The sequence below is a fragment of the Megalobrama amblycephala genome, linkage group LG14 (assembly GCF_018812025.1).
Source record: "Megalobrama amblycephala isolate DHTTF-2021 linkage group LG14, ASM1881202v1, whole genome shotgun sequence".
Classification (NCBI taxonomy): Eukaryota; Metazoa; Chordata; class Actinopteri; order Cypriniformes; family Xenocyprididae; genus Megalobrama; species Megalobrama amblycephala.
This window is the reverse complement of record NC_063057.1, coordinates 38,660,692-38,688,507: the sequence shown is the minus strand read 5'-3', so window position 1 is coordinate 38,688,507 and position 27,816 is coordinate 38,660,692. Positions and strand designations below refer to the sequence as shown.

The window sequence follows — 27,816 nt, the reverse complement described above, 5'->3', positions numbered from 1 at the left end:
GTCTCTGGAGAGTCATGATGGAGAAACTGAACTTTTCAACTCCGAGTCAATTGAATCAAACACTTTGAGAAATGATTCAGTGAATCACGACTCGTGCTGCTCTAACAGTGAACATGAACGAGAACAACAAAGACTAACAAACTAACTAATCATGTTTTCATCAGTCATAAATTCATTTGCAGCGTTAGTTTTGAGTGTTTTTTTTTTTTTTTGTCTAACCAGGTCATTGAAGACCATTAACTCTGTTAATTATTCTCTTAAAGATGGCGTTTAAAAAAGAGAAGAGTGAAGAAGATATAAAGACGGAGTTTATTAAAGATGAGACTGAAGACATGAAGATGGAGTTTAAAAAAGAGGAGGAGACTGAAGACATGATTGAGTTTATTAAAGAGGAAAGTGAAGATATGAAGATAATTATTAAAAATGAGTCTGAATACATGAAGATTGAAGAAACATTCAGAGTGAAACATGAAGAAACTGAGGAACAAACAGGTTGGTTTTATTCTCACAGCTGAACTCAGTCATTTGATCATTATTAAAATGTCCAGCTCTACAGAAATAGAGAATATACAGTATAATAATGTCCGAATTCACTCAGTTGGTTCATTCACTTCTTCAAGTGCACTTACTGTAGAGCTAGAGTTAGGGTTTGGTTACTTGTAATTAAGCATTATTAACTCATTACTAGAGTGAGTAAATGTAGTAATGTGTATATCACTTTAAATTCAGTGTCATATTAAAAACTGATTTTATAGTCATGGCAATAAATCATGGCAATAAACTTTACGCCTTTTAAAGACTTAGAGAGCAATATATTACTTTAGAGTGTGATCCTTGTCTTTTATTCCTGCCATAGTAAAATTTAAAATGTCCTGGAAAAGACCTGGAAAATGATAGCTGAAAATGAGTGGGAACCCTGAATAGGATTTCAAACCACATATGAATGTAGCTGGAAATGGATTTGTATACATCACATTTCATGTTGTGGTTGTATGTTTGGTCATGGGAGCTGATCAATTGTTGTTCATGGTTATCGTGCCACACTTATTGCTGCCAGCTGGTGGCACATATTCAAGCCTTTAAAATAATCGTTTTATAGTCACAATATTTTCTGGAACACAAGTGCATCTACAAATCAGCTCCATGGCAGATTCCAAGCAATCAAGAGCTTATAGAAGTACATTTAACCCTTATAGGGTCTTTTTAGTCTTTGTCCAAATGACATGAAACTTTGTACAGTGGTTAACACTTTCTAGATCTACAAATAAAAATAAAAAATCTGATATCTTCTTTTTATGTTAGTGTAGAAAAAAAAGTCACACTGTAAAGTCAAAATCAAAATGTAATTTTGTAACAAAATAATTGTTTTTTTAAAAAACAAATGTAATTTTACTCTGTTTATTAATGTTTTTACTTCATATTTGTGCAGTTTTATAAAGGATTTATCATATCTTTTAAATTTATGTGAATAAATATTTTTTTTGAGTAGGTTTTTACACAAAAACAGCTTTTTATGTACAATTCATTTTATAAAAGACCCAAATTTCTAAATTTTCTAAACATTCATGTGGATAACATGGATAATTTGACATGATTTAGTGTAAGATTTTTGCCCATCTTTTGGAAAGTGCAGTTTTAAATGTAAAAAATTATCACTTTATCCAGTAGATGCTGCAGAGCTCCACTATCCTCCAGAAACTGCACAAATGTTGAATAAAAAAAATTTTTTTAAAAACAATTATTTTGTTTATTATTATTATTATTTTATTTTGAAGAATCTGGTCAAATCAAACCTGCAGTCATTCTTAGTAGCTATTTATATTTCTATTTAAACCTTTTATTGAGAGATAACTGCATGTGGTGATTGTGTGAGTGTGTATGTGTGGGTGCGCATATATGTGTAGAAACTGTACATTATGTGAATTGTGGTTGATCTGACTGTGCACTATTGTGATCACGCAATAATACGATCTGTACAATTAGCGGAGTGTGTAATGAATGGATTGTGTAATAATGTGAATCGTGCTATGTGAGTAGTGTGCAATGTGAGGTGTGTGCAATAATTGTGGATCGTGCAATATGAGGATGTGCAATAATGTTGATTGTGTAATGTATTTCTTCTGTTATATATGAAATGTATTTGTCTATGAATTGGCCCATCGTGACCCTAGTCCCGGGGACAACGGATGGAAATTAGCCTTCGGCTACAATCCGGTGTGTTTATATTCATGTACTATCATGTCTGTTCATTAACACACACTGTCCCTATCAAATAAATAAAATAAAAATATAAAATTGTTACAAAATTACATTTTGTTGCCTGGGGTCTGTGGAGACCCCAGAGACCCTGAGTGTACTTCCCAAATGAAGTACAGCACAAGGGTTAAAGTAGCTAGACAGATTCTGCCAGTGTTGGTTCAGATTAAACAATGATGTACATCTGAGTCTTAAGATGGAGGGAAGTTAACAAGGGAAGGGCATAAAAATCTGAACTTGAGCGCAGCCCTGGAGTACCTCAACAGGGCACTTTGTAGATTTATTTGAAATAATCCATCAGTCTCAGATCAGAGAATCAGAGCTGATGAGTTGAACCTAGAGCAGGAATGACCAAACCTGTTCCTGGAGATCTACATACATGCAGAGTTCAGATCCAACACTGATCGAACACACCTGCCCCTGAAGATCTTAGTTCACTGCTTCAGGTGTGTTTGATCAGGGTTGGAGCTGAACTCTGCTGGAAATGTAGATCCAAAGCCACTGGAAGGCCTGCAACCTTTAGCCAAAATAGCATGAGTTCAGCATGTTTTACACTAAATTATGTTTCATTAACGTAGTTCAGGAGGAACAAGTCAAATAAGCTACCCAATCATTACATCATCTTAATGATTACGTAATCTTAACCAGCTGTCAACAATCTGTAATCAATGTATCTACCCAATCAGCATGAGTTCAGGCCTGTATATAATCACAGTCAAACTCACCCAAGGATCCTCGACAGCTTCCAGAATTTGGTCCCGCCCTAAGTTCGCAACATGTCTGAAGTCGTCCGATGAAGAATCTTTCATCCTCAAGGAATCTTTGCTACAATCGTGGGCGAGCGTCAGCCAAAACAAATGGGTCCCTGTATGCCAAAACGCCGAGGCCCATCAGCACGTCCGAATCATCCGCGATCTCCTTCTGTGTATTTCCCTACTACGGTCCATTCAATCATTACTGTCATAGAGAAATGGACAATAACGCAGCCGAGCACCAAACTCGAGTCTCGGGCAACGCCGCTTCTTCCTGTGAAGGAACGGGCCTTCTTCCAGCGCTAGGCCGCCGCAGCAGGCCTTCAGTAAACCCGGAGCCGCGCCGAGTTCCAAGCCAGCTCACTCTCCACCCCATCGGCTCAATCCCGCAAGAAGCACAGTTTAAATCCTTCTCGTATTCTTTCCTGAATTTTCAGTCATCTCATCTGGATCAGTGTTGATCGGGGGGATTGTTTTTGTGACTTGCCGTTCTAAATTACTGTGCAGCTTCCAAACATTAACTCATTATATCACGTTCAGTTCGCACGCAGAATCACTTTGAAACTCGGAACATATTGTCATCGCTGATTTATCAACAAATCGCTTGGAAACTTAAAGTAATAGTATGCATTTCTGTAACTTCAACCCACAGCTTCACTATTGAGACGCAGCACAGACTGGGGTAGGACAAATTCTTAAAATCGTTCTTTTGCTGATGCATTCAGATCAATTTTACCGTTCCTATTCATCTGTATGTTCATCTATATTTAGAACTAGCAGAAATCTGTAAGTAATGTAACGAACCATAGATGAATAACCAGTGAATATACTGTTATGTTGTATGTTCCTACGCAGTATAAAGCATGGAATTTGATTTCAGTAATTTAAGTACCAGGTCTGGGTAAGTATGGGAAAATAGAACTAAAAATAATAAATAAATAAATTTAATTAAATAAACAAAATCATACAAGCAGCTGTTCTTGGTAAATTTAGCGTTTGTTGAACACAATTTGATAAATCCAAGTTGTATATTTTTATTATGCAAAGCTCTTTTTCAAGCTAGTCTCTTGATCTTTACTAAATGAAGTGCATGTGACTCAAACCAGCAACAGTTAAAGAACAAACAATCATCTAAATCAGTCTGTAGCCTACCTTGCTGTTTGATGATCATTCAACATCAATCAATGACAGTACAAACTGTAAACGACAGTATGGTATCAAACAATCGTGCCAGAGGTCAATATATGCAGGTTATAAAGCATTTTAGGCTTATTGATAAAAATTAATAATCGATTTCTCAGCCCTGCACAGTTTTGCTGAACTCGAACTTTATTTATGGGCTTTAACTTAAATAGTTAATTTCTAAGTTTCACCACTTAAGGAACCAATAGGATATTTTTATTTTCCGTTTTCATTTTTTAAACAGGAACTGCTATCTTTGCTCAGCTATCTCCATGATGCGCATAATCCCACAGGCCGCTTTTTCATCTTGCATCTCCTCTCTTGCTTCTTCGATTCATGCATTAGAAGACAGGCGTCAGGCCACATCAGCCTGGGCTGGGCCCCAGATTTCCCCACTCTCCTCCTCCCTCCGCTTAGCTACACACCGCAGTTTCCCAGGTACCACACCACATACAGCAATGCTCGCCCCTCTTGGTGAATGCCTTCCCTCCTAGCGTGAGGATGCCTCCGTTAGCAGAGCAAGCTCTGCTGTTTCAGCCATTTCATCCCACTGTCTCTTACCCTACCCATTGTCTGAGGCCTGTAGATGTTAGCGTGAGCATGCCTCCGCTAATAGCGCAGGCCCAGTCATCAGTCTCAAACTCTCTTTTTGTCTTTGATCTACAGCTCAACCACGGACCTTAGCGTGAGGCTGTCTCCGCTAGCAGCGCAGGCCCAGATGCCTTATTTTTCTCCCCGGCTTCCCTCTTTTCTACACTTCTTGTTCCTCCCCAGGCTCTGGGGGCTGACCCAAGTGTGAGGCTGCCTCCGCTAATGGCGCAGGCCCAGATGCCTTATTTTACTCCCCAGTTTCCCTCTTTTCTACACTTCTTGTTCCTCCCCAGGCTCTGGGGGCTGACCCAAGTGTGAGGCTGCCTCCGCTAACGGCGCAGGCCCAGATGCCTTATTTTACTCCCCAGTTTCCCTCTTTTCTACACTTCTTGTTCCTCCCCAGGCTCTGGGGGCTGACCCAAGTGTGAGGCTGCCTCCACTAACGGCGCAGGCCCAGATGCCTTATTTTGCTGCCCCGTTTCCCTCTTTTCTATCCTCCTCATTTCTCCCTAGGATTCAGGGGCCAGCCCGAGCATGAGGCTGCGTCCACAAGCGGCCTTGGTTGCAGCCATTCCTCCAGCCTGCCTTTCCTGATTTTTCTCTTCTCAACATTACTTTATTTATATCATGCGAACAGCATTAAGAACCTCCAAGCTCCCAGCAGACCACTTTTCCAGTCATTCGTCCCCATAGGAGCAGCAACCACAGCTGCTCAATAAGACCTTTTCTAGCATCAGATTCAAACACTTGGTCACTGGTCATCAGAAGCTTTTAAGAACTACATCAAACTGCTTCCACATTAAAGAAGCCTAACAAACGCTTATCAGCTAGGTTTTCAGCTCCAGCTCATTTTCTCACACATACCCACAAGCCATATCAAACTCAACTAATATCATCATTCCAATAAATGGGAATGATCTCGCCTCGGCTCCTGCAGGAGCTCAATTCTTCTGGCCCTTCTCTCCACTGCCACAGCAGTGATGTCCCCTCGGCTCCCACAGATCAGTTCTTCTGGCTAATTTCTCAACTGCCGCAGCAGTGATGTTGCCTCGGCTCCCACAGATCAGTTCTTCTGGCTAATTTCTCAACTGCCACAGCAGTGATGTCCCCTCGGCTCCCACAGATCAGTTCTTCTGGCTAATTTCTCAACTGCCACAGCAGTGATGTTGCCTCGGCTCCCACAGATCAGTTCTTCTGGCTAATTTCTCAACTGCCACAGCAGTGATGTCCCCTCGGCTCCCACAGATCAGTTCTTCTGGCTAATTTCTCAACTGCCGCAGCAGTGATGTCGCCTCGGCTCACACAGATCAGTTCTTCTGGCTAATTTCTCAACTGCCGCAGCATTGATGTCGCCTCGGCTCCCACAGGGGCTCAGTTTCTCTGGCTTTTCTCTCCACTGCCACAGCAGTGATGTCACCTCCGTTCCCGCAAGAGCCCAGCTCCGCCTAAACTCGCCCTCATCCAACGTTGCAAGAAATCTACCGGTCTTCAAACTAACACTCTAAACAGATGATTCAAACCAACGAGTCAAATCAGTCAAACTTCAGTCTGACACCATGAGTATGGAGCCCCCATAAGAACCTCAGAAACAGGATTAATTTTCTATTCTTGTTCAACTATAGCTGGGCTTACCCGTCTGATCGCTGCGAGTATTGAACTCCCATCGGACGGTGCGAGAGCCCTCCCAGTCAAAAATATCTAAACATTTTGCGTTTAAGCAGCAGGGTCTTACCCGTTCGATCGCAGTGAGTATTGAACTCCCGTCGGACGCCGCAAGAACCCCGGCCCAATTACTAAACATCCACCCCACCGTCAGCAGGGGCTTACCCGTCCGATCGCAGTGAGTATTGAACTCCCATCGGACGCCGCAAGAACCCCGGCCCAATTACTAAACATCCACCCCACCGTCAGCAGGGGCTTACCCGTCCGATCGCAGTGAGTATTGAACTCCCGTCGGACGCCGCAAGAGCCACCAACCTAAAATTACTAAACGTCCTCCCCACCGTCAGCGGGGGTTTAACCGTCCGATCGCAGCGAGAATTGAACTCCCGTCGGACGCCACAAAGAGCCCCCAATCTAAATTACTACACGTTCTCACCACTGTCAGCGGGGGTTTTCCCGTCCGATCGCAGTGAGTATTGAACTCCCGTCGGACGCCGCAAGAGCCCCCAATCTAAAATTACTAAACGTCCTTCCCACCGTCAGCGAGGGTTTAACCGTCCGATCGCAGCGAGTATTGAACTCCCGTCGGACGCCGCAAAGAGCCCCCAATCTAAATTACTAAACGTCCTCACCACCGTCAGCGGGGGTTTTCCTGTCCGATCGCAGTGAGTATTGAACTCCCGTCGGACGCCGCGAGAGCTCCCAATCTAAAATTGCTAAACGTCCACCCACCGTCAGCAGGGGTTTAACCGTCCGATCGCAGCGAGTATTGAACTCCCGTCGGACGCCGCAAGAGCCCCCAATCTAAAATTACTAAACGTCCTCACCACCGTCAGCGGGGGTTTTCCCATCCGATCGCAGCGAGTATTGAACTCCCGTCGGACGCCGCAAAAGCTCCCAATCTAAAATTACTAAACGTCCACCCACCGTCAGCAGGGGTTTAACCGTCCGATCACAGCGAGTATTGAACTCCCGTCGGATACCATTCCTTCTCTATGTTCTGGCCAGTGGGATTTTTACCCATCCGATTGCTGTGAGTATTGAACTCCCGTCAGATGCTGCAGGCGCCTCCAGCTAAAACATTTAAACCTTATCTTAATTTGCCGGTCGAAGTGGTTTATAGTCGTCAGATAGAACCCTCCCGATCACGCAGATGGCTTTCTCCTTGTGAACATCAGCCTTATTTCTATATTTTTGGGGGGTTACAGTTTCAGTTCCCGGCTGCTGTCCGTAGCTAACTTTTTGCATTTTTGGGGGGTACTCTGTGTTCGGGCCGATTACCGAGCTTGGAGCCCTCTCCCCGGACAGCACGCCAAATACGTTTACCAATTTATTTACCTGACTTGTTTGTAAGCGTGAACTCGTGAAACAATACTTTAGAATAGACGTGTAACATAGAAGAGGTGCGCGTCAGGCTACATCCTAGGCTGCTCGTGGTACTCACAGCCTACGGCGTACCTACGGGTTACACACGACGCAGAAGTATAAATCAGCCTTAAGTCTTCAGGAATGCTTAAATTACAGGCAGGTGTATTTGATTAGGGATGAAAGACAGTGGTCCTCCAGTACCAAAGCTGCCCATCCCTGATCCATACGATATGATTGGGTATAGATCATACATGTTGTTGATTTTGATGTTTTAAATGTCTAAATTGTTTTTTTGTGTATTTTTGTCCTAGACCTGATGGCACTGAGAGAGGCAAGTCATGAACTTAATGAAAGGGATGAAGAGAAAGAACATTATAATTTAATGAGTGAAGAAAAATCAACAAAGTTTTCCTCACAAAAAGAAGCTCAAAAGACAGAAACTAAAAGTTATTTCACCTGCCAACAGTGTGGAAAGAGTTTTGATGAACATAGAAACCTTCAAGTCCACTTGAGAATTCACACTAGAGAGAGAGCCTTCACTTGCCAACAGTGTGGAAAGAGTTTCACACGCAAAGAAATGCTTAAAGACCACATGAGAATTCACACTGGAGAGAAACCTTTCACCTGCCAACAGTGTGGAAAGAGTTTCAGTCGAAAAGGTAACCTTAAAAGCCACATGATGATTCACACTAGAGAAAAGCCTTTCACCTGCACTCTGTGCGGGAATGACTTCAAATGGGAGCAAAGCCTCAGGCAACACATGATAACTCACACTGGAGAAAAGCCTTTCACCTGCACTCTGTGCGGGAATGACTTCAAATGGGAGCAAAGCCTCAGGCAACACATGATAACTCACACTGGAGAGAGCCCATTCACCTGCCAACAGTGTGGAAAGAGTTTCAGTAGAAAAGGACACCTTACAGAACACATGAGAACTCATACTGGAGAAAAGCCTTACACCTGCCAACAGTGTGGAAAGAGTTTCAATAGAAAAGGACACCTTACAGAACACATGAGAATTCACACTGGAGAGAGTCCTTTCACTTGCCAAGAGTGTGGAAAGAGTTTCAAACGTAAATACAAGCTTAAAGCCCACATGAGAATTCACACTGGAGAGAGTCCTTTCACCTGCCAACAGTGTGGAAAGTGTTTCAGTAGAAATGAAAGCCTTAAAGAACACATGACAACTCACACTGGCGAAAAGCCTCAAGCTTTGATTTATTTTCTAATATCAAAATAAAATTGAACAGCTCAATAATGCAGTTCACAAAGCTTACGCTACTATCACAAAATCAAATTGTTTACGGTTGACCAAATCTATCAAACCAAGAAACCAGAATGAGCTTTTATCATTTACATAACTTGTTTTTTTTTTTTTTACTTTAAAAGTTGTCACCTTTTATAGCATTTTGTGTCTGTTGATACGGAAATGAATATGGAACCTGCTTACTTTATTTGTTTTTGACTTGGTTAAATATTCACATTCTTCATGGTATCGTTTGCAGGGAAGAGAAGATATTTTATCCCATTGAATGATAATTTGGTGTTTTCACTTCAGTTTTGTAGAATTTGGTTTAAAATATATATCTGGTTACCATGAGAACAGTGTCACACACTGCTACTTCAGCCATCATATGGGAGAAAATGTCAGAATAAATAAATGTGTTCAACAAGCTGACTGAAGTTGATCCATTTCTTTGTTGGTAGGGTGTAAATGTAACTGTAAATATTCACTTTCCCATATGGCCGTGGAGGAGAATCGGATGGGCATTCAGCAGAAAGACACTGACCAGGGGGCAAAAGGGGGCATTGCCCCCTCAGATCTGATTTGTGCCCCCTCAGTTTCAATTTTTCCCCCATTCACTCCCAATCGTATCCTATAACGCGTACGATCACAGCAGTGTGATTAAACTTTCAGTGCGTCACTGCTAAATTCAAACCTGCTTTCGCGCTGCTGCCGCTGAGCCAGAGATGGACGCTTTTCATATTTCACAACTATTCAGTGTTTTCAAACACATAATGTCTATTTGACGTTTCAGACATTTAAAAAGACATTTAAATTAAGTAGGCTATATATATAAAAAAGACATTTATAGTTTGTTAAATGCAAACTCCAAACACTGATATAGAAGCTGAAATAATATTTGTTATTTTTTTATTCATATCAGATAGCCTACATTGCGTATGAAAAGCTGTGCTCTAATCATCAAAATAAAAAAAAATAAAAAAAAACTTTTGAAATGTTTTACTTTACATGTAGAGAATCTATAATATATGAAAGTTTCATATATGGATAATGATATGTAAGTAGCTTTGGATAAAAGTGTCTGCATAAATGTAAATGTAAATATGAAAGTTTCATTTTTAAAAATAATTTACAATAAAAAAATGAACTTTTTGATGATATTCTAATTGTATGACCAGCACCTGTATGTGTGTGTGTATATATATATATATATATATATATATATATATATATATATATATATATATATATACACTGACCTAAATTTTTTATTAAAAAGAAATTCACACTGACTTTGACTATTAATGTTTCAATTCAGTCACATGAATGAACTCATACAAACATGTTTGTTTGTAACATTAATTTTGATACAAATATTATCTGGTAAAAGAGTTTGATTTCGATACACTTCTGTGATTGTAGACAATGCATGACTTTTATTTTGGAGTGACGACATGGCGTCATAATACTGCGCCGCGCTCCTGTATCTGCTGTGATTCTGCTGAAGAAAGGTTTGTTTTAAGAATTTAAGCTGTTTTAATCGATAGAAACCGTTTTAATAGTTTTTAATAGTTTTACAAGCGATGTTAAATGAGCTATTTAATGTAACATTGTGATTCTTTATCTAACTGTAATGAAGGATATTTGTGTGAGTAAAGCTCATCCACTGATGAGAAACAGTAAACCTGCGTCTCATTTCTCTCTCTATAAATCATAAATCAGTTTATCATGAACACGAGTTCAGTCTCTGGAGAGTAATAATGGAGAAACTGAACTTTTCAACTCCGAGTCAATTGAATCAAACACTCTGAGAAATGATTCAGTGAATCACGACTCGTGCTGCTCAAACAGTGAACAAGAACGAGAACAACAAACACTAACAAACTAACTAATCATGTTTTCATCAGTCATAAATACATAAATATTAAGTTTATTCATTTGAAGCGTTAGTTTTGAGTGTTTTTTTATTGTTGTTTAAACAGCTCATTGAAGACTTTTAACTCAGTTTATTAAAGAGGAAACTGAAGACATGAAGATTGAGTTTAATAAAGAGGAGTTTGAAGAAATAAAGATTGAAGAAACATTAAGAAAATGAGGAACAAACAGGTTGGTTTTATTCTCACAGCTGAACTCATTTGATCATTATTAAAATGTCCAGCTCTACAGAAATAGAGAATATACAGAAGTATAATCTTACAGATAATATTACTGAATCCATTCATTCCAGCATAATATCATTCAGATATAAATTCCTGTTTAATTGATCATGAAATCGTTTAATTAAGATTTGCACATGCTGAATGAATTTCACCATGCAACGCAGCTCAAATTTCCCCTTTGGAAATGGATTTGTATACATCATATTTCATGTTGTGGTTGTTTGTTTGATCAATTGTTGTTCATGGTTATCATGTCACCAGCTGGCAGCAGTAAGTGTGGCACATATTCAAGCCTTTAAAATAATCCTGTTATAGATCTATACAGTATTGTCTGGAACATAAGAAAACATTGGGGCCATTACTCTTTATTTGTACATACTTCCGCTTGGCAACATAATCAGAAAATACAACATTTCATATCATTTCTATGTTGATGACTTTCAGTTGTACCTTCCATTGAAAACTAGAAATTCTCTGCAGCCTCTCATGGACTGTCTTGAGGATATTAAATGCTGGATGGCAAATAATTTCCTCCAGCTAACAATGAGAAAACTGAGGTGATTATTTTTGGACCCTCCAAAAACATTAATTCGATAGCAAATAACTTAGACAATCTTACTCCATATATTACGTAACATGCAAAAAATGTAGGTCTTTGATTCTGAGCTTTGTCTTGAAAAACAGATTAGCTCAGTTGTTAAAAAAACAGCTTCTATCAACTGAGAATCATTTCCAGACTTAACTCAACACTTTCCTTTCCAGATTATTCATGTTATTCATGCATTTATCACATCACGGCTGGACTGTTGTAATTCGCTGTACCTTGGCCTTCCTCAATCTTCATTGCCACATCTGCAGATGGTCCAGAATGCAGCAGCTAGACTGTTAACATGATCATATCACTCCAATTTTAGCTTCTCTTCACTGGCTTCCTGTCTTTTTGAGAATTCAGTTTAAAAATGTTGCTGATTGTTTCATCCTATCCTATCATCCTATATCTGTGATCTTATTTTTACTTTTATTTATTTGAACTCAGCTCCTATAGGTCCCTCAGATCTGCCAATAAAGCTCTCTTGCATGTCCCACGGTCACGTCTAAAATCAAAAGGTGACAGAGCCTTTGCAGTTGCTGCTCCACAGTTATCAGCTGCCACCTTGACATTAAGTGTACTTCCTCTATCTTTGTTTTTAAATCTAGACTTAAGACCTTTAAGATCTTTATTCCTTAGCCTTTACTGATTATTAAATTATGGATTAGCAATTGTTTTCTTTGTTAATTTTTTTTTTTTTTTTTCATTTTATATTTTATTTTATTTCATGATTGTTTTTGTACAGCACTTTGGTCAGTGTAAGCTGAATTTAAATGTGCTCTATAAATAAAATTTACTTAGATGTACATCATTATGTAAATATATACTGAGTCCTTAAGATGGGAGGGAAGTTAGCAAGAGAAGGGCATAAAAATCTGAACTTGAGCGCAGCCTTGGAGTACCTCAACAGGACACTTTGTAGATTTATTTGAAATAATCATTTCCGATCATGAGTTTCTAATAATGAGCTGATGAACCTAGCGCAGGAGCATCCGTGGTACGGATGAAGTGAGATCAAAACCAAGTAAAGAATGGCTACTACTATTGTGTGTGCTATGTCTGACATCATTACAACAAATATCTTCCATTACTTATTGAATAGTAAAACACTTTTCAATTAATTTAAATAATTTGAGTATATTTAGGTTTATATCGGGTCTGGTTCTCACCTTATTGATGAACAGAAATTGTAGTTTGTAAATTCCTCCATCAATGTCAGTAATCTTCTAACAAGCTGATGATCTTAACCAGATGTGAAAAATAAAGGATACATACAAAATGTGCAGTGGTGGGTCCCTTTGGACAAGGTTTGAAAAACCACTGGTGTATAAGATCTATAGACGGGCAACTCTGGTCCTGGAGAGACACTATTCTGCAGAGTTTAGCTCCATCCCTGATCAAACACACCTGTAAAAAATTAACCCAACCCTAAAACGTAACCGTAAAGGCTGATTTTTATTTCTGTGTCGCACCTACACCCGAGACGCTGCGCAGTAGTCTATGCTAGGGGTGTGCACAAATAGTCCAATATTTGAATATTCAATCTGTAATTAATATTCAAAAAATAAAAAGACTATACAAATTTTACTATGTTGCATTGCAGGGCGTAATGCAGTGAATCCATGATAAATCCTAAGAAATAAAAATACAAAGTTCTGGTATGAAACTCTAGATGGCACAGACTAATAGGTCCTTTAACACAACCTGCTAATAATCACATCATTATCTATAGGTCACAGATGATTGGTTCCTGCTGGATTAGTAGCCAATGAGCTTGTGTGCTTAATATTTAAATACATGAGTTAGCATTGCTTAGTAGTGCAGCGTGCTTCAGAAACCCTCCACCTTCCCCAGCTATAGATCTTCTACGGCATGCAACGTCAACTGGCGGCCCGCGGGCCAAATCCGGCCCGCCAGAGATTTCCATCCGGCCCCCAGAATAATACTGAATTCAGGAATAGCCTTGTAAGAGGAAAAAGTTTAGGGCTGGTCCGAATACCATTTTTTGAGCTTCGAAGCTTCGGTAGTAATGAACATCGACTCTTCGGAGAGAGGGGCTGAACATATTTTTCTCTCTAATAAAGGCAGGAATCTGTGTCTGTATGTCCGTTTGCATTTTTATTATTTCGAGAACCGTTCATCCAATCGACTTCACAAGGCAGTGCAGTGTCGCATTTGGTGCAATATAGATGGACACGCGAGACGCGACACATTCAGAATTAATAAACTTTTAGTAAACTACAGTCAGAACAGCGCGAGCGGGAAGCGGCGCACCTCATGCGGGCAGGGCTTATGCTCCGAGAACGGACACTGCACTAGTGATATAAAACGCACACACACAGGTCTGTTAAATTAAGCAATACTTTTAAGGTAGTCTAATATTTTTCTGACTAACAAATTGGCACAGTAAGGGTAGATTTAAATAAAGAAAAACGAAATTTAAATAAAGAAAAACGAAATTTATATAAACAAAAACGAAATTTAAATAAAGAAAAAACGAAATTTAAATAAAGAAAAACGAAATTAAGTTAAATTAAAAACGAGATTAATTTAGATTGATAATAACGGGTAAAAATGCTAATACATTTTGTTTCTATTATTCTATTTTCCACAATGTCAAAGCAACAAAACACAAGCTCAGATATGCACTTCGGTCCATACAAACTCCGCTGTTCTGCGCTCTAGCCAGAGAACACTCCCGTTGCTGGAACACGCGTTGGTTTTATTTCTAGCATGCACGCGTTTTCCGCGTGGCTGGAGCGCGCCTGAGACGCGTGTCTCAGTTTGCAAACTCCAACCTGTTAAATATGGGAGCCGAAATAAAAACGGACACGCCACGCAGCTGAGACGCTCACGCAGCCAGTGTGTCGCCGGCCTTATTCAAGGGGGAATGAGAATCGTTTCGCGGGGGATCCCAGGTGTGCAAAAAAAACAAAACAAAAAAAACAATATTCGAATGTCAAATTTTCAAATCGAAAACAAACCCACCGAACGAATATTTGAATATTTGGGTCCGTTCCATATTTATTTATTTTTAAATCTAACGAAAAAAAAAAACCCTTCTGAAAAGTAGCTTGTGCCATAGCCTGCCTTCAGTCAAGAATGACGATAAACACGTTGCTCTCATTGAACATCTTTTATTGTTTCACGTGCTCATTTTTTCACAAATGTCAAAATTTTCCTTGCCTGGGATTAGCGCACAATTGCGTGACAGTGATGGACAGCTTGACAGCCTCACAAATATGAAGCCTAAAATATCGCTATCGCCCCCTGGTGGCTTGCTGCAGTAGAGGTAATATGTAAAAAATAAAATAAATTTGGAATTAGAATTAGTATATCAAAATAATAACATATTAGGATACAATTCGAATTTTATTTTATATTACGAGTATCTGGCCCTTACAGTGTCTGCAGAGAAAAATTCTGGCCCTTGGACAAATATAGTTGATGACCCCTGTTCTACGGTTATTCATGTACACTATATTGTATAGCAGCAGCATGTCTTACTTGCTCACAGCAGCAGGTCATGTATGTATTGGCAGTAGCAAGTCCATACTTGCTCTGCAGCAGCAATAATCAACAGCAGCAGCATAGCAGATCTATTCCGCCAAGACCAAATATATCTACATTGTCATATCCATATACCAAACACTCTCAGAGAGTTGTCATGACAGAACTTGCAGTTATAACAAAATGCACCGGGTGGCGCTGTGGAGCTTGTTTAAAAGGTTTATTTTATTTTATTTTCACAAAATGTTGTCGCCTGCTTCGTAAAGTTTGCATTTATTAGATGAAAATGATCTTACAAAATGGAATTACTTTTGATCAAATGAATTAATGAAACCGAGTTATCATAATATCACCACCATAATGAGAAAGCACATGAAATCAAAACGTTGAATGAGGAAAGATGTAACCCAAGTGAGCAGAGAAGATAACTTATCTAATAGCAAAATGATGTTGAGACATATCCTTCCTTTAAGTTTCATTGAGGGAGATATATTTACGAACAGAAAATACAAAGTGCTGCTGTTAGAAACTTAGCTTAGCACACCATTATGTATTATCGTTATCTTTGTGTCAGTGCAGCTCGTTTTCTCACCTGAGTATGTGGATATTATAGTTTTTTCTCAACATGTACATGTGAAACAATATAAACACGATAATCATATACTTACTCGAGTGTACTATGTACATTACGTTTGTACGATAACTGGCGCTGTCTGCTTTATTAGTGTTTTTCCCGTTTGCGCTGCTCGAGATTAAATGCTTTTGTTCTTTATATGTGTAATGTATGGAACGGGACAATGGAGTTGAAAATCTACATGCAGGCTTTCTTAACAGGATGAGCGTAGTCGTACAGGCAGAGGGTCTGTAACAAAGACAGCGGTGTGCTAACTGCAACAAGGGCCCCAAAGATGTTCTGAACAGCAGCAGCACCACTGTTTTGAATGTACCGGCAGATGGAGGCGTAAAAATGATGTGACGTGGTGATAAGCCAAAAGTTCAGTGTTTATTCCAAGTGGAGCAAAAATAAAGGTTTTCCAGTGGTGCGTCAATGGTATTTACAGTGGAAGTCCAATACACACACACACACACAAAAAAAAACTGTTCAAAATTTATACAAACAAACAAACTTTTGGCTATGCCAATAAATTGACCCCAAAGACCACAGTTTCACTCAAACTCACTCTACGAGTTGCAGACAACTCTGAGAGGCCATCTTAAAAAGACCAAGCCCCTCCTAATTGGCCTAAACCATTTAGAAATTAAAAGGTAATAAAGAATCTAAAATATATATATAAATGTGATTTAACAGTAACGAAGAGGTACAATTGTTATAATAATACAAAATACATAAACATTTAGAACAAAACAAACTCAATTAACAATTAATGCTTAACAATGCCCAACCAAGAATGATCAGATTACCAATCTCCCCCTCATACATGAAAATAATGGACTATGCCATCTATTGGTGGGAATATAATCATCAAAATGGTGGCATTTACTGTGACTGGGTTTTGTCTGTTTGGGATGGGAAAATGTTCCAGTACAGTATGACTATTTATGATATGTTAGTGGTAATATAAAACAATAAACATTTAACATGATTACCGGTCTTGTTTTACTTCTTAACATAACATAACACAACACAAATCAACATAGAAGAAATGGCATGATTAGGACATGAACAACACAATACATGATCAGTGATACCAACATATCTGTGTTAACTGATGTTCCATATGCGCAAAACAGATAAGTGTGTATGATATTACAGTGTATACATGCATATGTTTTCAGAGTCCATTGTCAAAATAAGAGTCCAAAGGCTTGTTCGAGATACATCCGCGCTGCGCAGGCTGATCGGTGTATGACATCAAAGTACCGCGAGAGCGATTCAAAAGCATAAGGAGTCGTCTGGTCTCCAATCGCTCTCGCGGTACTTTGATGTCATTCGCCGATCGGTCTGCGCAGCGCCGATGCATCTCGAACAAGCCTCAAGTCTCTAGTCACAGGGCCTCACTGTGACATTTCCCCCTCCCTCTCCAGACACCGCCTGTGGTGTCCTCGAGAGAAAGTCTGCAGTGCAATTTTGTGACCCTGACCTATACAGCACCTCAAAGTCAAATGGCTGCATAGCCAGAAACCACCTAGTAATGCAAGCATTTGTGTCTCTCATACGACCTAACCAGGCAAATGCTCTGTGGTCAGTTTCCAACTGGAATTTTCGTCCAAGCAAATAGGACCTTAAAGAGTCCAGGGCCCACTTAACAGCAAGGCACTCCTTTTCAACGGTGGAATAGTTGACCTCTCTGGGCAGGAGTTTCCTACTGATGTATACAGTTGGCTTGAGTTGACCTTGTTCCTTGTTGAGTTGACCTTGTTCCTCCTGAAGGAGTACAGCACCAATGCCTTGTTGTTGATCCATCATCCTTTGAAACGTGGCCGGTGCCCTATGGAGCCCAAAAGGAAGGACTCGGAACTGGTACTGACCGAATGGGGTTCTGAAGGCAGTAAACTCCTTACATGCTGGCTTCAGCGGTACTTGCCAGTATCTCTTGCAGAGATCCAGCGTGCTCTGGTACTTCGCCCTTCCCAGTCTCTCCACCAGTTCATCCACCCGAGGCATCGGATAAGGATCAAATTTACTAACACTGTTCAACTTTCTGAAGTCCAAGCAGAACCGCAGTGTACCATCTTTTTTCAGCACAAGCACTATGGGACTGCTCCATTCACTTGACGATGGCTCAATAACCCCCAGCTGTTTCATGGTCTGCAGTTCTTCTTGCAGTACAGGTAGAAGTTTCTCTGACACATGATACACTGACTGACGGACAAGTTTGGGGTCCTTGAGGATGATAGAATGGTCGACCAAGTCGGTCCTGCCATGGGTATCCATGAACAGTTGATCAGGTATACATCTCCAGAGTTGATTTCTCTGCTCTTCACTCAGGTGCTGTAAATTTAATTTGCTGTTGCTGCAACAAGTTGGCAAATACTGCTCTTCAAGTTCCTCTTCACCCTCCACAACTCTCACCAGCATAGCAAAGACATTGCTCTCTTCTGCTTGGCCTGGAGTTCGATGCGGGTGCCATTTTTTAAGCACGTTCACATGAAATGTTTGCAGAGGCTGGCTTCGTGAGGGAATTTCAATCTGATAGGTCACTGGACCTACCACCTTCTTTATCTGATACGGGCCTTGCAACTTTGCTAACTGCTTATTATCAGATGTTGGAAGCAACAACAAGACTTCTTCACCTGCTTCAAAGCTTTGTGATCTTGCCGTCTTGTCGTACCAGTGTTTCTGCTGTTCTTGGGACCTTATCAGGTTTTCCCGTGCCAAGGTAGTACTCTGTTGAAGTTTGTCCCTCATTTTCATCACATAAGTGAGTGATGTTCTTTCTCTTTGGGTTGTCTGTCGCCTCCCAGCTCTCTTTCAGAACATCTAGAGGACCTCTTACTTGGTGGGCGTACAACAATTCAAATGGTGAGAATCCTGTTGAAGCCTGAGGTACTTCCCGGTAGGCGAACATAAGGTACGGCAGCCATTTATACCAGTCTTTGCCTGAGTCTGAAACAAACTTCTTTAACATATTCTTTAGAGTCTGATTGAACATTTCAACAAGACCATCAGTCTGGGGGTGATATGGGTTGTTCTTACTCTCTTAATGCCTAAGAGCTGATACACTTGCTGTAATGTGTGACTCATAAAGTTAGTGCCCTGGTCTGTCAGAACCTCTTTTGGTATGCCGACTTGCAAAAAGAATTTCAACAAGGCTGAAGCTATCTGTTTAGCAGTAACATCTCTCAAGGGATATGCTTCAGGGTATTTTGTGGCATAATCTGAGATTACTAGAATAAACCGGTTTCCAGCCTGGCTTCTCTCAACTGGTCCAACTACATCCACTCCTATTCTCTCAAAAGGTACATCAATCACAGGCAAAGGAATTAGCGGTGCATATGCTGGAGTTCGACCAGAAGTGAGTTGGCACTCAGGGCATGTCTGGCAATATTCTTTAATGTCCGTGTACATTCTGGACCAATAAAATCTTTTAGAGATTCTCAGACATGTCTTTGCAAACCCTAAATGACCTGACCATGGAATGGAATGACCTAACTTTAGCACCTCACTTCTTTGTGCTTTAGGCACAACAAGCTGAAGATCTCCCTTCTTAGTCTGCCTATATAGGAGTTCATGTTTCAACACAAAAGGACCATCAAGTAAACCAGTGTCATCCTTCTGCTTACTCTGATTAAAACACGTGGCTAGGGTTGGGTCTTCCCTCTGAAGCTGTGCTAGACCATTTGGAATCACAATGTCTGACTCACACAATTCAGGTTCAGAAACATCCTCATTAGCCTGTCCTGCAGTATTAATCAAGTCTGCTACCCAGTCTCTACGCTGCTGCAACCTGTTGTCCTCTGTTGTCCCTATCTCAGCCTCTATCAGCAGAACAAAAAGGCAAGGTTTGCAAGGCATCATCTGGATCTGGAAAAAAATGTTGTCTGCTCAGCATGCTTTGACTGAGCCCTTGTCACTACCCCACACCACACAGACACTGGCATATCTGTGCCAAGTAGGATGGGATAGGGAAGAGTCTCAGCAATTCCAACCTTCATGAGATATGATTGATTTAACACTTCAATATACACTTCAGCAGTAGGCAATGGAGTGTTTTCACGATGCACACAGCAAACAGTAACTGTCTCAGTGTCATTCCAGTCTTGTCACATATCTGTTCTGCATTAGCGTATATGTACAACCAGTGTCCACCAAGGCTAAAACTGGTCTACCATTTAACAAGACAGACCTAACCGGCTGTGAGTTGCATTTTATGGGGGATGACTGCACTGAATGGGGAACATAACAAAGGCTTGCTGTTTTAGGTTTCTTCAGGGGGCACAGAGGTCTAGTATGGCCTGGCTGACCACAATGAAAACAGACAACATCCTCCTTAGCTACATTCTGCAAAGTTGTATGAGGAGTAGTGGCTTTACTTTGTGTGAGTTTAAAGATCCTAGCTTGAGAGTTTGAACAATCCCCAGAGCCCTCAGACTTGCCTCTGGCTGAAGGGAGGATTCCTGCATAGTGGAAGTTTCCTGCTCCTTTACGGGCTGTGATATATGCCTCCGCCAGTCTGGCAGCCTCTGCAGCAGTTGTTGGACCATGCTCCTTGACCCATGTCCTCACATCTGGCTACAAGACTTGTAGAAACTGCTCCAGTACAAGGGCCTCCATAATATCCTCCTTAGAGCTGTTGGAGTAGCGGACCCACTTACAAAACAGGTCTTTCAGTCGGGTGAAAAGCTCCTGTGGTGACTCGTCAGCAGTGGTATTTAGGTTACGAAACCTTAGCCTATAAGTTTCAGCATTGATTTCATACTTTTTCAGTATTGCTGTCTTAACACAATCATAATCTTGTGAATGAGAAGGGTCCATTGCAACAAATGCCGATCTGGCCTTACCAGTGAGCAAAGGTATGAGGTGGATGGCCCAGTCTTCTTTAGGCCACTGGTACACCTCTGGCAGTCTCTCAAATGTCAGCAAATAGTGCTCATGTCATCAGAGTCCTCAAGTCTAGACGTGGTTCCTGCTCTATCACCTTTGGTGCTGGTTTGTTGGGTACTTCTCCATGACAAATACGTTCCATGTCAAGTTGCATTTGCGTCACATGATGACTGAGCACTTTAAAATGCTGTTCTCATTGGACAGCTTCTCTTTCTTGTCGATCGTCTCAACCCTTTTGATATTCCATAAACTTCTGACACCAACTGTAACAAAGACAGCGGTGTGCCAACTGCAACAAGGGCCCCAGAGATGTTCTAAACGCAACAAATATATATACACACAAAAAAAATTAATAAATAAAATAAAACTGTTCAAAATTTATACAAAACAAACAAACTTTTATACAAACAAAAAAAAACTCACTCTACGAGCTGCAGACAACTCTGAGAGTCCATCTTAAAAAGACCAAGCCCCTCCTAATTGGCCTTAACCATTTAGAAATTAAAAGGTAATAAAGAATCTGAAAAATATATATATATAAATGTGATTTAACAGTAACAAAGAGGTAAACTGTTATAATAATTCAAAATACATAAACATTTAGAACAAAACAAACTCAATTAACAATTAATGCTTAACAATGCCCAACCAAGAATTTTCAGATCACCAATCTCCCCCTCATACATGAGAATAATGGACTATGCCATCTATTGGCGGGAATGTAATCCTCAAAATGGTGGCATTTACTGTGACCAGGTTTTGTCTGTTTGGGATGGGAAAATGTTCCAGTACATAAGTATGACTATTTGTGATATGTAAGTGGTAATATAAAACAATAAACATTTAACATGATTACCGGTCTTGTTTTACTTCTTAACATAACATAACACAAATCAACATAGAAGAAATGGCATGATGAGGACATGAACAACACAATACATGATCAGTGATACCAACATATCTGTGTTAACTGATGTTCCATATTCGCAAAACCAAAAAAGTGTGTATGATGTTACAATAGTGTATGCATGCATGTGTTTTCAGAGTCCATTGTCAAAATAAGAGTCCAAGTTTCTAGTCACAGGGCCTCACTGTGACAGGGTCAAACACCAGCAAACGGATACAAGAAGACAAGGCAAAAGAATAATCCAGTCACAGGCAAAGGTCTAGACAGGCAGCAAACGATCATAAAGAAGGAAACAGTCCAGGGTCAAAAATGCAGGCAAGGATCAAGGATAAACAGCTGTGTCTCATTTCGAAGGCTGCGTCCTCCAGAGGTTGCATTCAAAGTTTGAATACGTCATTTAGGCTGTATCATTTCAGAAAAGTAAAGGACTCTCTGAATGCGACTTTTGAATGTGTCCTCCTTTCACAGGAATTTGGAGGATGCATGAGGTGTGTCCTTCGCTGCTGCAGAGAGCCCACAATTCTTTGCGTCACTGTTAACAACCGTCATTTATTTGAAATAAATAAATAAATAAATGGCGGCATCGGCAAATGTACATACAAGCGAAGATGTGTTTAAATGTAAATAGTTTCAAGCTTGTTTTTGTTTTAAACTTTGTTCTTATTAATATCCTCCTCCTCTCTCTCTGTAACAGATATCAGATAAGTAAATACATTTGCTTTTCAAATTACATACAAATTTATTAATTTTTATTCACAACTCTCAGAACTCGTCCTCTTGAGGATGCCTTCGAAATTAAATTAAATGAGACAAGGATAATTTAACAATGGGTGTGTGTGTGAGTGCAGCTTATAAAGTGTCACTGATGGGAAACAGGTTTGAGTGTGTGATTGGTTCCTAGGTGGGGGATTGTGGGAAATGGAGTCCATATGATGATAATAGAACATGGACCCAGGGCACAAGTAAAAATATGTTTTGTTTGCACATTGTTTAATGCTTTGAACTAAAAGAAAACCTTAATGGTGCGTTCACACCAGATGCGAATGAAGCGTTAAGCACGAGTGATTTACATGTTAAGTCAGTGCAAAGATGCTAATAGAAATCCTGCGGCACGAATTGAGCGTTTCGGGCGTTTGACGCACAAGTTGAAAAATCTGAACTTTGGCGAAAATTCGCGCTGCTTTAACCAATCAGGAGCTTGCTCTAGCAGAAATCCGAAACAACAATGGAGGACAAAATCATCGTCGCTGTATATATTCATACTTTTATAGAAACAGAAATAAAAAGGATCTTGCTTGAAAGAAAATGAGTGAGGAGGTCAGACAATCTAGTAAGTTGTAAAAAAGGTCCTTACTCAATTTGAGCTATATATATATATATATATATATATATATATATATGTGTGTGTGTGTGTGTATATATATATATATGTATATATATATATATATATATATATATATATATATATATATATATATATACACACTCACCTAAAGGATTATTAGGAACACCTGTTCAATTTCTCATTAATGCAATTTTCTAATCAACCAATCACATGGCAGTTGCTTAAATGCATTTAGGGGTGTGGTCCTGGTCAATACAATCTCCTGAACTCCAAACTGAATATCAGAATGGGAAAGAAAGGTGATTTAAGCAATTTTGAGCGTGGCATGGTTGTTGGTGCCAGACGGGCCGGTTTGAGTATTTCACAATCTGCTCAGTTACTGGGATTTTCACGCACAACCATTTCTAGGGTTTACAAAGAATGGTGTGAAAAGGGAAAAACATCCAGTATGCGGCAGTCCTGTGGGCGAAAATGCCTTGTTGATGCTAGAAGTCAGAGGAGAATGGGCCGACTGATTCAAGCTGATAGAAGAGCAACTTTGACTGAAATAACCACTCGTTACAACCGAGGTATGCAGCAAAGCATTTGTGAAGCCACAACATGCACAACCTTGAGGCGGATGGGCTACAACAGCAGAAGACCCCACCGGGTACCACTCATCTCCACTACAAATAGGAAAAAGAGGCTACAATTTGCACGAGCTCACCAAAATTGGACAGTTGAATGTTGCCTGGTCTGATGAGTCTCGATTTCTGTTGAGACATTCAGATGGTAGAGTCAGAATTTGGCATAAACAGAATGAGAACATGGATCCATCATGCCTTTTTACCACTGTGCAGGCTGGTGGTGTAATGGTGTGGGGGATGTTTTCTTGGCACACTTTAGGCCCCTTAGTGCCAATTGGGCATCGTTTAAATGCTACGGCCTACCTGAGCATTGTTTCTGACCATGTTCATCCCTTTATGACCACCATGGACCCATCCTCTGATGGCTACTTCCAGCAGGATAATGCACCATGTCACAAAGCTTGAATCATTTCAAATTGGTTTCTTGAACATGACAATGAGTTCACTGTACTAAAATGGCCCCCACAGTCACCAGATCTCAACCCAATAGAGCATCTTTGGGATGTGGTGGAACGGGAGCTTCGTGCCCTGCATGTGCATTCCACAAATCTCCATCAACTGCAAGATGCTATCCTATCAATATGGGCCAACATTTCTAAAGAATGCTTTCAGCACCTTGTTGAATCAATGCCACGTAGAATTAAGGCAGTTCTGAAGGCGAAAGGGGGTAAAACACAGTATTAGTATGGTGTTCCTAATAATCCTTTAGGTGAGTGTATACGTATGTATATATATATATATATATATATGTACATATTGAGACTACAAGCTAGCTAAAGCCGACCAATTGAGCTTATTCGCTGTAATTTACAACTATTTCCCTGCTGACGAGTTGTGTTTATTCAGAGGAAGTGTGCAGAAAGAAGTGGGAGAGTCTGGGACACATAGAGGAGCGGGAGAGCCCCTTTCGCGACGCGAATTTGCATCTGTTATGCAGTGAATGTTACGCGCGAGTAAACTCCAAATGTCCAAATGTCCAAATGTCCAAATGTCCAAATGTCCAAATGTCCAAACGTCCAACTATGTGCGAATAGCACGTTTTATTCGCGCAAGTCGCGTCTGATGTGAACGCACCATAAGATATAATGTAAGCTTGTTTTGTATATTGCCTAATCGTAAGCTTGTCCAGAAATGGTTACAAAATCTTGATGAATATAAAAAAAATACCGTCTTTCTCTTTCTACATGTGGTATTCACAGCCAACACATGATGCAGAAGTAAAAATCAGCCTTAAGTCTTCAGGAATGCTTGAAAATTACAGGCAGGTGTATTTGATTAGGGATGAAACTTAACTCTGCAAAAGAGTGGCCCTCCAGTACAAAAGCTGCCCATCCCTGATCCATAGGATACAAACATGTTGTTGGTTTTGATGCTTTAAATGTTTAAATTGTTTTATGTCTATTTTTGCTCTAGACCTAATGGCACTGAAAGAGATGAGTCATGAACTTAATGAAAGGCAAGAAGAGGAAGAACATTATTATAAACATCATTTCATGACTGGGGAAAGAGCAACACAGGGTTCCTCACAAAAAAGAGTTAAAAAGACTGGAACTAAAAGTTTTTTCACTGCCAACAGTGTGGAAAGAGTTTCACACGTGAAGAAAGCCTTAAAGTCCACATGAGAATTCACACTGGAGAAAAGCTTTACACCTGTCAAGAGAGTGGAAAGAGTTTCAGTAGAAATGAAAACCTTACAGCCCACATGAGAGTTCATACTGGAGAAAAGATTTACACCTGTCAAGAGTGTGGAAAGAGTTTCAGTAGAAAAGGAAACCTTGAAAACCACACGAGAATTCATACTGGAGATAAACCTTTCACCTGCCAACAATGTGGAAAGAGTTTCACACGTGAAGAAAGCCTTGAAGACCACGTAAGAATTCACACTGGAGAAAAGCTTTACACCTGTCAAGAGAGTGGAAAGAGTTTCAGTAGAAATGAAAACCTTACAACCCACATGAGAGTTCATACTGGAGAAAAGCTTTACACCTGTCAAGAGTGTGGAAAGAGTTTCAGTAGAAAAGGAAACCTTGAAAACCACACGAGAATTCATACTGGAGATAAACCTTTCACCTGCCAACAATGTGGAAAGAGTTTTAGACATAAAGGAAGCCTTAAAGACCACATGAGAATTCACACTGGAGAGAAGCCTTACACCTGCCAACAGTGTGGAAAGAGTTTCACACGTGAAGAAAGCCTTAAAGTCCACATGAAAATTCATACTGGAGAGAAACCTTTCGCCTGCCAACAATGTGGACAGAGTTTCAGACATAAAGGTAGCCTTAAATACCACATGAGAATTCACACTGGAGAGAAGCCTTACACCTGCCAACAATGTGGAAAGAGTTTCATACGTGAAGAAAGCCTTAAAGTCCACCTGAAAATTCATACTGGAGAGAAACCTTTCACCTGCCAACAATGTGGAAAGAGTTTCAGACATAAAGGAAGCCTTAAAGACCACATGAGAATTCACACTGGAGAGAAGCCTTACACCTGCCAACAGTGTGGAAAGAGTTTCACACGTGAAGAAAGCCTTAAAGTCCACATGAAAATTCATACTGGAGAGAAACCTTTCGCCTGCCAACAATGTGGACAGAGTTTCAGACATAAAGGTAGCCTTAAATACCACATGAGAATTCACACTGGAGAGAAACCTTTCACCTGCCAACAATGTGGAAAGAGTTTCACACGTGAAGAAAGCCTTAAAGACCATGTGAGAATTCACACTGGAGAAAAGCTTTACATCTGTCAAGAATGTGGAAAGAGTTTCAGTCATAAAAGAAGCCTTATGGTCCACATGAGAATTCACACTGGAGAGAAACCTTACACCTGCCAACAATGTGGAAAGAGTTTCAGACATATAAGAAACCTTAAAGTCCACATGAGTATTCACACTGGAGAAAAGCCTTACACCTGCCAACAGTGTGGAAAGAGTTTCATTCGAAAAGAAAGCCTTAAAGACGACATGAGAACTCACACTGAAGAAAGGCAGGAACACACCAAGCCGACAGTCAATTGTCGGGTAGTTTTTGTACGGCCGACTAAGGCTATGTCCACACGAAGCCAGAGCTTATCCTATCCAATCTTTTTTTTTTTTTCTTGTCTCCAGAAATGTCTGCGTCCAAAATAATGTCAAAATAATCAAAATAATGTAGTATACATGCCAGACCAGTATGTGGTGCTGTAATTCTGCCACAGAGATACACTTAAAGCAGCGAATAAGACTTAGAGCATGAGCATAAACCTTGCGCGCTGAATACAAACTATAGTGAAGATTAAAAATAATGCTTTATTTTGGCTCAGTAGCTTCTTCAGCATGAACACAAACATCTAGAGTCTGCTAATGCTGTTGTTGATGTTTTGTGCTGTTAGCGGCGTCTGACTAGGGTCAACACGTGGGGTGATGACATCATCATTTCTCAAAATATACGGATAGGCTGTACATACAAAAACGTAAAGATGGCATTTTCAGATTTATCCACTCTGGGAGCGGGTTTCAAAAAGTAGCGGTTTTACCTTCCGAAAATGATGGATCCATGTGGACAAAATGCCTATCGGATACAAAATTTGTGCATATTCACAAAAACATGTCTCCATGTGGACTGGGCCTAAGTTTTCTCAGTGTGTTCCACACCGTCGGCTGAAGTTGGTCCTCGTTGGCTGTTTTTTTTTTTTCTGGCCGATTCGACATGTTGAATCAGCATCGGAGCTCCTCGGTCCATCTGATCATTCTGATTGGCTGTTCAGATACTGCCACCTGCTGGTTTGGAAAGGCATCTCATCTTACGCAGGCGAAGTCTGCTTTCAGCACCACTAGTTTGTCGGTGTCGGCTTGGTGTGTTCCTGCCTTTACACCTGCACTCTGTGTGTGAATGGCTTCACACAGGAGTCATTTACATGTGGTCAGTGTGGAAAGAGTTTCATATTTAAAGGGGACCTTAGGGTCCACATGAGGATTCACTCGAAAGAGAACGATTTTAGAAGTCGTACCTGTGGTAACTGTGCCTGAAAACCATTCTTAAATAAAAGTACACATACTTTACAATGAAAATGACTCTGTTACAAGTTAAAAGTGACCAATTCTAAGACAACTTGAGTAAAAGTCTTAGATGATCTGATT

The 27,816-nt window shown here is 40.2% G+C and overlaps 1 protein-coding gene across 1 annotated transcript; it reads left to right on the top strand.

Annotated features, from left to right (window-relative positions):
- The first annotated feature begins 436 nt into the window (after positions 1-436).
- On the top strand, positions 437-27,809 carry LOC125244945 (oocyte zinc finger protein XlCOF6-like). Its single transcript, XM_048155345.1, has 3 exons — positions 437-492; positions 8,123-9,021; positions 25,258-27,809. The coding sequence occupies exons 1-3, from the start codon at positions 438-440 to the stop codon at positions 26,824-26,826; spliced, it is 2,523 nt and encodes an 840-aa protein (XP_048011302.1). The 5' UTR covers position 437; the 3' UTR covers positions 26,827-27,809.
- The last annotated feature ends 7 nt before the right edge of the window (positions 27,810-27,816 follow it).

What these genes read in the sequence shown, in the direction of transcription:
- LOC125244945 (XM_048155345.1), top strand. Translation starts at nt 438, where the DNA reads ATGAAGATTGAAGAAACATTCAGAGTGAAACATGAAGAAACTGAGGAA. An exon ending in AGAAACTGAGGAACAAACAG is followed by an intron (nt 493 to 8,122) that starts GTTGGTTTTATT and finishes TTTTTGTCCTAG; the next exon opens with ACCTGATGGCACTGAGAGAG. An exon ending in ACACTGGCGAAAAGCCTCAA is followed by an intron (nt 9,022 to 25,257) that starts GCTTTGATTTAT and finishes TGGAACTAAAAG; the next exon opens with TTTTTTCACTGCCAACAGTG.